The 12,976-nt window shown below is 39.5% G+C and overlaps 1 protein-coding gene across 16 annotated transcripts in view; it reads right to left on the reverse strand.

Moving 5' to 3' along the window:
• Hdac9 (histone deacetylase 9) overlaps positions 1 to 12,976 on the reverse strand; it is an 855,384-nt gene that overhangs the window by 669,822 nt on the left and 172,586 nt on the right. For 2 of the 16 annotated variants that reach the window (XM_060367103.1, XM_060367098.1), the window contains exon 1: positions 1,482 to 1,930. The exons of 4 other annotated variants lie outside the window; for them this stretch is intronic. In XM_060367103.1, coding sequence (XP_060223086.1) covers positions 1,482 to 1,572 — 91 coding nt within the window. In that variant the 5' untranslated portion in view covers positions 1,573 to 1,930. Of the gene's footprint in view, positions 1 to 1,481; positions 1,932 to 12,976 lie in introns of those variants that run through there. 10 more of the 16 variants (XM_060367026.1, XM_060367075.1, XM_060367058.1 and 7 more) reach the window with 9 other exon arrangements.

Consider the following 12,976-nt stretch of genomic DNA (forward strand, 5'->3'; position numbering starts at 1 on the left):
GATGGAAGGGCACAGAAAAGACCTTCACTTTTCAGTTTGTTATCAGCCTCAGGATTTCAACTCTGTCATTACAAACGGAAAAAAAAAAAAGGTATTTTGTCTTTGCAGTACCAGAAGAAAACCTAGGCAGCCCAGAGATACTTCCTCAGAAGAAAGAAAAATAAAGTGAAGATAGAGGCAGACTCCCAGGTAAAGGAGACCTGCCCGTTCCCAGCCACATCACTCCTCACGGGGATCAGAAGGCCCACTCGAGGGTCACTGCCCTCTGCTCTGCTATTCCTGGCTCTGTGAGCTTTGACAAATCTCCACAAGCTGCCCTCCTCTCAGAGAGAAGACAGAGAAGCCAAGCTCTGACTGTTCGTTCTCAGATGCAACTTGAAGAACAGCTGGAGGAAAAGACGTTCCTAGGGGCCCAGCACAAAACTTCTCAATGGAAATTTTGCTCATATTCCCTCTATCAAATAATTAGAAGATTAAAAAGCTAGTTTAGAACAGTGAAGTGTGCACAAACAAGCCTGCCTGACTGTAGTAATTGCAGATAAAAAGGTTGTGGGACCCACCACTGTCCTTTAGCAATTTTCCCTGTCTGTCTGTCCCTCTCCCTGGGGAGACTGATATTGTGTTGATATTGTGTTGTCTTCATGACAGTGAGGAAACTCAGGCAAGAAAAGTTAAGAAACTTCTCAAGAAGACTATACATAAAGAAACCAAAAAGAAAAAAAGAAAAAGAAACCAAAAAATTTGCCTGAAATGAGTTTGGTCCCAGAAAGTAGCATCTGATGTCCCGTCTCCCACTCTTTCACTCACTGGGAAAACCATCCTCAGACCCTTGAAGCCCTACTTCCCACCAGTCAGCATTGCATCTACCTGAATCTCCACACCTGAAATAATGAGTTGGAATGACCACTGAGAGAATGTTAAGCTCCCCTCCCTTAACGTGTCCAGGGGACACATTTCAAAACACTACAATGCCACAAGACCAAAGCGGGCTCACGAGATCGCCGTACAATAAAACAACACAGGATCCTAACAACAGAGGCTGGGGACCAGGTTCCTCCCAGGCCATGTGCACATCACGCTATAGTCATCTGTGAAACTTTACATTACCAAGAAGCCAAAAGCATGAGAATATTCCAACCGTATACGAAGGTAACTGAAGACCTTAAGCTGCTTCGAGTCTGAGACACAGTGGGCTCTACAGACCGTGCCCCTGATGCCAAGAGTGAGGGTCCAGATCTGATAACACATGAACTTCCTAATGAAGGCTTTTACTAACTCTAGACTTCTCCCAATCTGGAACAGCAATCAATCACCCAGTCATTTTTTTTTTTTAACTACTGCTAATCAGAATCCTTCTGTTTCCCTCTTTACAGGCTATCTCCCCACAGCCTGCAAATTACTGCAGACTCTGCACAGGAAAACGTAGACACCCAGCAAGATACTCTGTTCACAGTTCACTGAGAGTCTTGAAAGAAACTCACCCGTTGTGTTGTGCATTCCCTCCTTACCAACGCGCGCTGCGGTTTCCAAAACGAGCCCAGTCCTTCTGAACTTTTCTGTATCCGTTATCATATTAGAGAGCCAGAAGGAAGGGAAGTGGTTAGTCAACTTGCTAATTTTATCAGTTCCCTCCACCCCACCCCCGGTTAAACAGTACCTGACGTTACGCACGAGAAATCAGTGTTCCAGCCTGTTTCTCCACCATAGCACAACCAGGAGGCAGAGGGAGGGACTGGATCTGGCTGGTAGTGTAAGACACTCAATGAATGAGAATCTTTTTACTATTAATAAGGAGCCTAATAGATGCCAGAAGCCAGTGATTCAACAGAATGAAGAGGAGGAAGGAGGATGTCTGTCAGCTCATACTCCAGCAAACTCGTATGGGTGGGCAAGGGGGTGATTTTCATGCAATCAGAGGATACGTGGGATGTGGCTGGTGTTTCGTTTGTTGATAAATTGTTCTGCACTGGAACGGAGCCAGTTTACCGGATATAGAAACTTCCACAACTTGGGGCCCTGGCTCAGACCACTCTTCCTCTGGCGCTCAGTAATTAAGAGACAGGACAAAGCAGAAAATGTGTGCCTCCGGATAAGGGAAAATTAACCGCTCTCCGGAGAAGCAGCTATGAATGTGCCCCAGAAGGAAAACTCCACAAGAAACGAGGAGAAAATACAGACCCAGAGACAGATTTTAATGAAATAAAAAGCTTTTGATGTTTCTACCCAACTCTGAAAGGCTGCAACAAATATAAAACACTGTCACCCTGGAACCCTAGATCAGGCAATTTCCTGAGCTACTTAAATGGCTGGTATTTGAACTAAATCTGAAGGGCTCACTTTGAAGTACATTTCCCACCATATCTAAGGATTATGGAATTAGAAAAAGAGAATGTCTGAAACCCAAATCATCTGCAAGGCTCATTAACCCTTGTGGTAGATTGCCTGACAATCCATTCACTCAGAGCAATTCTGATGGATTGGAATCACATGACTTGATGACACACATATACACATACACACACACACACACACACACACACATATATATATATATATATGTATGTGAATATACAAGTAAATTTTGTGCACTGGTGCAGGCTGGGGAGAGAAGCCTTTGGGCACCCTTCCCTTACTGCCCTTCTTCAAATCAGTGTCACTAACCAAATAAACAAGGAGGGGAAGCAAACAGCACAGAGATTGTCACATTTCTTTTCCACTCCCACAAGCCCACTTTCTACTTAGATGTAAGGAAATGTGCTCCTTGATATGAATGTGAAGGAAATGCAGGCAGCATCCTACTTGGGGATCCCACATATCTTTCCTCCTAAGAAGAAGCAGCTCTGTCATTTTAAGCACCCCCACCCCTACCTATGTTTGTAGGGGTTTAAGGTGGGAAGAAATCCAAGGAACTCCACACTTCACAATCATGACCATTTGATTCCCTTTCTCTCTCTTGTAGGCATTTCTCCTTAACAGTCCCTTTTCTCCAGGTCTTCACAACTGCCTAGGACTTTTATTATGTTCTGCAGGACGCTGCAGCCCCTTTAAGAAGCTTTCTCCCCGCTGGCCTCTGCAGGCATGAACATGTAGCACAAATATGCATTCAAAGAGAACACGCATAAACATGTAAGTAAAGCATAAACATGTAAGTAAATAAATATTACGGACTATAAAAGTGAACATGAAAAATGATTATTTTGTAACAGGATCTGAGAATTGTTCCTTATTCCTGAAGACTGATAAAAGAGTCTTGGCTTTTGTGTGTGTAGGGGTGTGTGTGTGTGTGTGTGTGTGTGTGTGTGTGTGTGTGTGTGTGTGCGTGTGTTGAATGAGGGGTCACTACAGGAACAGAAAAGAAGCTATAATGTGTTGACTGTTTGAGGCCATTAGCAACACTGAGGTCAGTGGTATGGTTGTTCAAACCATGACGAATCCTTAGTGAATCTTCAAAGCAGGAAATAGGACTATTACCTGGACTATTACCTATATGGTTGCTGTTGTTCTAAGAAATTCATTATCTATTCAGACATCTTAAAGCTGAAAACAGGCAAGAGCATCAAAAATGAAGGAGGCCAGGGAAGGTAGAGGACAATGAAAGGCATGGCTGCCAGTCAGCAAAGGCTCCCCTGCGAGGAGGCAGGAATGATGGGTCCCAGCAACATAGAATTCCCTGTCTTTCAATAGAAAATAAGCCCCTGTATTTCATAGCAATTTTTTTTCTCTGCAGATTAGGAGACTTTCATTATGCTATAAAATGTTTATCCTCTGACGGATAAAATCTCTAACCTAGGCTCTTCAATAAAAAAAGAAAGTTTTCATTAATAAAATGAGTAATACCAAAGCCGTGGAGAAAGCTCCTTGGAAGCATGAGTACCTGAGTTTCATCCACAGAAGCCACATTTGAAAAATCTGATGAAGAATGGCTAGGGTGGTACAGGTTGATAAGCTTAGCATTGAGAAGGCTGTGACAGGCAGATCCCTGGAGCTCACCGACCAGCTAACCCAAACTATGTGGGCAGTTCCAGGGTATTAAGAGACTACCTCAAAACCAAGGTGGACAGCACATGAAGGACAACAGCTAAGGTTGAGCTCTGCCATCCACATGCATGCAAAGATGGGTCCTTGCACCCACATACCCACACAACTAACATGTGTGTGCGTGCAAGTAATGAAAAAGACATGGTCCTCACTATAACAAGCAGGCAACCACACACCATCATCCTTCTGTGTAAAAACAATTATATAAGAATTATATTTGAAGGACTCCAGAGTATCAACCGTCATGTTTACAGGAAATTTCCATTAATAAAATGATAATTTTTCATCTTCTTTTTGCCCTTCACTATGCTCCAAGTTTTCAAAATTAATTTATAAGTTTTTGATTGAGAATTAAGCAACAAAGTATATTTTGGGTCAAGAATTGAAGAGAAAGGAGCTATAAAGATTTATTTGAACACTTAGAAAGGACCAAAGTTAAAAACGGACAAACGACGATCCTCTCATATTCCCAGGGGAAAGACCAGCAAAACTCCTGGACAATAAGAAGAGGTTCATGTCCAAGGAATAACATCCACTGCTTACGTCACACAATTGATTATTTTATCTACTTTACCAGACAACCAAAGCCTACATATGAATGATCTAAGTGTATGTAATTACACAGACAACACTCAAAAAATCATATGTTGATTTTAAAGCAAGAGCGTTTAAAAAAACAAACAAACCTGAAAACCTAAAATTCCCTATGAGCTAACAGTAATGGTAGCAATAATAATTATTATAATGATGATGGTGATGAAGTTAGCCTTTACTATAAAGATGCTTTGGTAATTTAATTACTTTTTCCTACTTACTAATTTAATATTAGAAGTTGAGTCATATTCGAATTCAATAAAATTGGTTTATTAACTTCCTCTACAGCTTAAAAAAAATCCTGCATAAAGTCCCTCTTTTAAAGCTGTATTATCTTTCACTCTACAAAAATCTTGGACCACACTTTGTTTCCATTAAAGACTTTTCCCCAAAATTGGAATTTTAATTAGAAATATGGCAAAAATGATCATCAGAGCTACCAAATATTATATCATAAAACAGCCTACTTCTTTGAAATACACATGAAACAAGGTCACTTAAAATATATAATCAATAGATACTTCAAATTTTATGACTATTGATTTATTTTACACCTCACTGCTTGATTTCTTTCTCTTTAACTCTTTGTTGTATTTCAGTAAGGATGTTTTGTTTTGTTTTTGTTTAAAGACAGGGTCTTGCTATAAAACTCAATTTAACCTCAGAATGCTATCCCCATGCCTCTGACTTTAAATGTTCTGCTTATCTACAGACCACCACATCCACCTCCAATATCTCTCTATTCTGTCACAAACATTCATGCAGTACTTATGAGAATGCAGGTCGTGATAATCAGTTGTGTTTTTCAACTAGTGACAAGAAGTTTAATTGGAATAGATAGGGTGACATTTCCTCATTTTTCTGGAAATAAAGGATTTTGTGATTGTTTTAATTTCTTTTTTAAATTTTTTTATTCTTTATTAATTACACTTTATTCACTTTGTATCCCCGCTGTGGTTCCTTCCCTCCTCCCATCCCAATCCCTCCCTTCCTCCACCCTCTGCATGCAGGCCTCTCCCCAAGTCCACTGATAGGGGAGGGTCTTTTTTTCCTTCCTTCTGACCCTAGTCAATTAGGTCTCATCAGAAGTGGCTGCATTGTCTTCTTCTGTAGCCTGGTAATGCTGCTTCCCCCTCTGGGGGAGGTAATTAAAGAGCAGGCCAATCAGTTTTAATTTCTTAACACTAGAGTCTCTTAGGTACCACTTAGGATTTTTCTTGAAAAAAAGATCCACAATGCACTATTACCCACTAAAAGAAATGTCAGGAATGTAATTAAAATTTATTTTCTTTCATTTATAAAATGGGGCTCTACTATGGAAAAATGCCTTAAATAAGATTAGTTATACAATGAGCCTTTGTATGATAGCTAGTATAATGTTAATGGTCAAGCACTGGTAAATTCAATTATAAGTAGAATCAAACAATCTTTAAATAGTATACTCTTTATATTGAACATACCTGATGACTCGTGTGTGTGTGTGTGTGTGTGTGTGTGTGTACAGCTGTGTGTGGTCTTCCTTGACAGTATGTGGGTATACAGGTGTGTGTGGTCTTCTGTGATAGTGTGTGTGAGTGTACAGGTGTGTCTTCTGTAATTATGTGTATGTGAGTGGGCGTGCGGGTACGTATGGGTGTGCTATGACAGTGTGTGTGTTTTTCTTTAAATATTTTTTCATGGTAGCTGTGAGTTCATTCTGGCTCCCCTTCTAAAGAGCATTACTATATAGTTTTTAAAACTCTTCTAAGATCCATAATCCTATTGAATCAGGAATAAAAACGTGTACTTAATTTCAGGCAAACAATTGTTCAACAGAAACCCCTTCAATTTTTAATTATTCCCTCTTTCCTCTCCAAGTTCACTGTTATTCTCTGATTTTGAATCTTGAAAGCCAGTTAGGGCACATTATTTATGTTACATTCAATAGGGGAGAAAAAAGAAGAAAAGCCATTTTATTCAGGACACTAACACTAACCTTGAAATGTTATTTTCTGAACATTTGTTCTGCTCACTGAGCAAATTTTAGTCTTCAAGTCAGATGTCTAAATACAGTGCTTAAGCTCTGCTTAAAGGCTAAAAATATAGACTTCTGCACAAGGTGATGGTTACAAAGGAAGGTGTTTAGAATATGGTTCAATGGGAGCTAAGGTAATTGAACCTCAACTATGCAGTTCAGCCAGAAGAATTCCTCATCTACATTGAAGCTTTGCAGTCAAATCGTAGCTTTTATTCTCTGAAATGCATTTTACTTCAAAGGAGAATCAATTAAAGAAGTGGTTCTTTGAAACTCTTCACCGGCCCTCAGTTTGATCACTTGGAGGCTGGAAGTCATGGAGGCCATTGTCAATCTCTTGCCCTCTTAAAGAGATTAGCTACAAAAGCAGGCTCAGAAAGCAGTCTGCAAGCCAGGCTGGCTACCAAGCCCATGTGATAATTTTCTCCCCTTGAGGAAAACCTATGAGCAGAAGTAAAAACGTTTTGATGACCAAGATTACCGAGTAGAAACAATCTGTCACACAGAAAGCACATCCCATCCGACAAATGTGTGTCATGGCCCGACTGTGTCAGATTCAGATTACTTGCTTTATCATTTTTCTTCTTAGGCACACACACTCCAAAAGCACAGAACCGACAAAGCTAGCATGGGGACAGCCGAAAACAGCCTGCAATGGATAATCCTGACTCTCAAGAAATGGGAAAGATCCCATTGAGTAAAAGAGGGAATGGAGCTATGCGCTTGAGTGAATTGTGCCTGATTTAAAAAAAAAGGAAAAAAAAAAGCTGCACAGAGAAGTCATAACAATAATTGTTTATTATCCAAATCTTACTCTAAATGCTCACTAAACATGCTTCCCAGTGCTTTATTTAAGTGTCAGGAAATGTAACTGACTGGGGTACTTCCTTCACTAATGTGTGCTGAATGGGTAGCAATATTTTCACTTCCCTTTCCATTTGATTTTTAACTTTTCAATTATTTTAAGGGTTATCTACATTATTGTCTTCAATCTCTAAAAATCTCCCTTTCAACACTCAGAATTCCCCTTTTAATAAGATATATAGGAGATAAGTGAGATACCACAAGTCCCTAAAATAATCTCACAAAATCTCAACCCATTTATACAAAGTACAAACGCTGTCCTTTGTGAAACTAGTTTCTAGAAAAAGATTGTTTTTGTGAAATCAGCAAATGTGAACATCTATCTATCTATCTATCTATCTATCTATCTATTGCATATAAATTTTGGCCAGCTTTTTATATTACTCTCATCACAATGTCGCCAGGATAAAATCAGACTATTAGAGGTTTCCTAAGCAGTTCATTCACTGTTATTCTATAATAATCAAGACATTTACTCTTTAGTAAGAAGAAGAATAAAATTGATGATGTGAAATCCAGGCAGTGAGCTGGAGTAACTAACTTGGTGTGGTGGTGGTGGTGGAGGGCGAGAGGGAGGGGGAGAGTGTTTCAAATGTCTAAAGATTCTGTTGAGGTTGTTACATCAAGTATATTTAGCAAAAATGATTTGGTTCGTTTGAATACTTACTTGCAAATAAGCAGTACAGTGGTTAACATGGAGATTTGGTTCTATTTGATGGAAGGGCAGATTAATTCCTGAATATGCCAACACTCAAATTCAATAGCTTTCAAATTATTTTTTAAATAACAAAAATCGGGATTTTTAAAGACTCTAGCCTTCCATGCCCATTTTTCTCAGTGTCCATACCCTGGTTATCAGAGTACAGTTCCCACTTTCATGCCAGAGCCAGATCTGCTATGCCATTAAGTGCTCAACTGAAAGAAAAAAATAGTTTTCTTTATTGAATTACTAAACATCTCATAGCTTTCAACGTGACTTTATAAAGTCAATGTGAAACGCATAAAAGATTATATCTTTTCATATGCACATATTCACAATGTCCCTGGGCATTTACTTCAGCATAGAAAAATTCCTGACATTTTCAAGTTAATTTAGAAAAAAAAAGCTGAAGAAATAACTACATCTTCATAGAATTTTAAATACTTCTCTCTTACCATGTCTCATAAAAGGCATGTCTAAGCTGAGATGCATGTAGATAATCATGACAGTCTCTGAAGACCTCAGACTGTAGACATTCTAGAGAAATATCTGTAGTGTATTACACATGAGATGCCATTTCCTTGCTTTGAATTATTGGTGCTGCTGTAGAAACAGCACAATAAAGAACTTCTTTGCACTGTAAGCTATTTATATTATTTAACCTCTTCCCAGGGACTACTTCCTCCACTAAATTCTTGATGACCTTAACAAAGCAATCTACTGAATAACTTTTTTTTAATGTCAGCTAATTGTGAAAAAAGAAAGAAAGAAAGAAAGAAAGAAAGAAAGAAAGAAAGAAAGAAAGAAAGAAAGAAAGAAAGAAAGAAAGAAACTCACCATTGAACTGTTCAGGCAAACATTTTGGACAAGAAGTTAAGTTGTTAAAATGATTTATGTAACTGAATACCTACTTCACAGATCATAGACCAAGGGACTCAACATGCTTTACTGTGAGATGGCCATTCCACATGCATGCCAGGCTTATCAGTAATCCCACCTCTACTTCAGAAAACTTAAAAAAAAAAAAAAAAATGAATCAAGCATGATCGTACATGTGAAATCCTGTAAATACCCAGGAGGGTTGCACTGACGTTTAGAGTCACGAGAGGACTGCGACTTCTTTATCCTAGCCTGATGTTCTTCTTTAAATTTCTGCACAAAAATAGATGTACAAGCTGGGCATGGTGGCACGTGCTTGTAATCTCAGCAGCACTGGGGAGGCAGAGGCAGGCAGAGCTCTGTGAGTTTGAGGCCAGCCTGGTCTACAAAGTGAGTCCAGGACAACCGAGGCTACACAAAGAAAGCCTGTCTGGGAAAAAAAAATAGAGGGAACAGCATCGTGAACTCTATAGTTTTCATTTCCTTTTCAACATCTATTTATGTGAGACTATGTCTATACTCTTCAAGGTGCAGGAGACATGCTGTGAACAAACCTAACTTAACAAACATCCTAACTGTTCCAGGGCTTTTCCGGAAGGATGCAAAACAGACAATAAAGAATGCACCCACAGCAGAATGACCAGTATGCTGGGAAATAGAAAGCATCACATACACATGACATAGGGTCCTGTAGTTTTAAATGTGGCCACAGCAGGGTTCAGTGCGAAGCTGGCTTTGGAGAAAACAACTGGAAGAAAGTTAATCTCTTGTAAACAGGATAAGCGCTACCACAAGCTAATGGAAAAGGCCAGATGTAGGGTGTTTCCTGGGAGAGGGGCGGTTGGGTCATGAAATATTCTAAGGGCTAGGAGAACTGCAGCCATTCACACAAAGGCACAGTTGCTAGGATACCGGTGGGTCACAGCAGAGGTGCGACAGCACACAGTATCATGGGAGTCATTGTAGGGCTCTGAATTTTGCTGCTGCAAAATGAGGAACAATTCTGAGGTTTGATCAGAGTAACATTACGACTGACTTAAAAAAAAAAACTTGTAGAAAGATTTATTTATTTATACATATGAGCACTCTGTTTGCATGTATGCCTGCATGACAGAAGAGGGCATCAGACTCCATTATGGATGGTTGTGGGACACCATGAGGTTGCTAGGAATAGAACTCAGGACCTCTGAAAGAGCAGCCAATGCTCCTAAGCACGAAGCCATTCCTCCAGCCCTGATGACTGACATTTTAACAGTTCCATTTGGCCTTTGCCAGAACAGGTATTGTAAAGAGTGTTTCTGGGTAGAAATCTAGAGCACAACCAAGAGGTTATTTCAATCCAAGCAAAAGATTTTGAAGGGATCCGATCTGTCAGATAGCAATACAGTGACACGGATACTAGAAAACTGGTTGTGTACCTTTTAAAGAGTTTTTGTTTTGTTTTTGTTTGTGTTTGTGTCTGTGCACGCACACACATGTATATATGCGTGTGTGTTTGTGTGTGTGTGTGTGTGTGTGTGTGTGTGTGTTCACATGTAGAAGCCATAGAAAGGTTTCAGGTGCCATCCTGTTTCACTTTTCTACTACATCGGTTGAAGCAGAATCTTTTCCTAAACCTGAAGCTCACGTTCATTCAGCTTCACCCTCCTCCTCCCTCTGCCACCACCTACTTCAATGTTACCTGTGTTATGTGGATTCTGGATGCTCAGCTTTTGGCCTCGTGCTTGTGCGTCAAGGACCCTTGACCACTGAGCCATCTTTCCAGTCACACAGGTCCTATTCTAAGGGGAGAGATGCAAGAAGTTTGTGACTGGCAAAATTTGAGTGTGAAGGGAAAATAATACTGATGAGCTTTCAACCTGAGCAATTAATGAGCTGCACACCACCGAAAGAAGAAAGGAAAGCAAGGTTATAACCCTCCAATCTGGTCCAAAAAACAATCAATCATTCGGAAGCATGTACTTGTGCATGTCACGTGTTAATAATTTTCAAGAATGAAGACCAGTGCTGGACATTTCCAGCTTTATAGAAACAAAATGTATACTTTTCTTAAAATTTATCCATGATAGTAAATGTATCCCTAATTCATTTATTATCAAAGATAGATCATTTTCCACAAAGCAAAAACAAAAACAAAACAAAACAAAAACCCCCACAAATCATTTCTCTCTCTCTCTCTAGAGAATATCCTTGCAAGGCAGTTGCTGGTCGTGTGGTTGTCTGCAAACATGTGTAAAGCTGCTCTCCTCGGGTCACAGGCTTGCACACCTCAGCATCATCAAACGCCCTGGGTCTCCACAGCTGCACCAGACCCCAGCACTGAACCTTGCGCACCTGTCCATCTGATGGAGGTGTGACTCTGTCTATCTATATATGTTGGCTACTTATTTCAACACACTGACTACTCCTATAATGTTTTCTAATGAAGCACAGACATAGAGGCACACACACGTTTATATATAGATATATTTGACATCTCAAACGCTTTGTTGGCTTATAACTTCTACTTACAGTTATCCATCACTTTACTCGATACTAACACTTTAAAACTTCCTTGTTTATGAAACTGTCTCAGGAACAGGAAGATGGTTCTGCAGTTGTGAGCGCTTGCTGCTCCTGTGGAGAACTCAGCTTCAGTCCCCAGCACCCCTGTGGCAGCTTGCAACAGTCAATAACTTCAGTTCAAAGGGATCTGGTGACCTTCTGACCTACATGGGCACTAAGCATGCACATAGTCTGCATGCATGCAGGCAGGCAAAACCAAACCAAAACAAAACTCATACACATGAAACTAAATCTTTTTTTAAAGCCATCTCTTTGCTTTATTAAAGATCTCTCTTTTGTATTTTTAGCTTAAGCCCTTAATCTGCCTAGAACTACATTTGTATTTTTATGAATAGAAGATACAATTTTAACTGTCAGCACTTTATTAAATAACTCATCCTTTTCTCCACGATCAGGATGCTATCTCTGTTACATACATATCTGATTTCTATCTGCAACTTCGTTCATTCTGGGTGCTTCCAGATGGTCTGCTTTGCTATATAATATACCATTGTGTTACTTTTCTCACGATTGTGCCTAAATACGTAAAAATGAAACCCAAGAAAGAAAAGTTTACTCCGGTTCCTCATTTGACAAGATGAGGCAGCGACAGGGCCAGGTACATGACATGGCTGATGAGAGAGATGGATGGTGGTGCTCCGCTTTCTTCTTTGTCTTTAGTCTGCGATCCAAGCCCACGGAAAGGGTCCTAGTTGGAGTAGGTCTTCCCTTATCAGTGAAACCTTTCTGGAAACACGTTAGAGGTCTGCCTCATGGGTAATTCTATAGCCAATTGCGTTGACAATGCAGATTAACAACCCCAACTATATAATGGCATTTCAAAAAGTCTGGGTAGCTGATACAACCATTCTTCTGTTTTACAGGGTTTTTTTTTTCCCTCAAAATTGTCCTTTTTTTCTGTAAGCCATTACTTTTCTACATAAAATTGAGAATTTGCTTGGAAAATTACATGAACATTTGTCACAGTCTTGATGAGAATGATGCTGATTTGTTGTTCAGTTTCATAAAAAAATGACAGTTTCATGACATTGGCTATTTCAGCTCACAAAGATGATGCCTGGGTCCATTTGTTTAAATTTTCTTAAATGATTTTGATCGAGGGTCATTTTTATCCAGGAATAATTTCTTATAATTGGACTTATTATTAGTTTTTTTTTTCATTTTTTTTGTGTCTACTGTTAGTAATCTCTTCAGTAGTATTTTTAACTCTGCAGATGTATCTTCTTTATTCTTGCACACACACCTCATTATAACTTTGGCATTTATATGTAAAGTGATATGTGAATATTGATTATGAGTAAATGAATGACACTCTACCTAAG

Source organism: Meriones unguiculatus, chromosome 1 (assembly GCF_030254825.1).
Source record: "Meriones unguiculatus strain TT.TT164.6M chromosome 1, Bangor_MerUng_6.1, whole genome shotgun sequence".
Lineage (NCBI taxonomy): Eukaryota > Metazoa > Chordata > Mammalia > Rodentia > Muridae > Meriones > Meriones unguiculatus.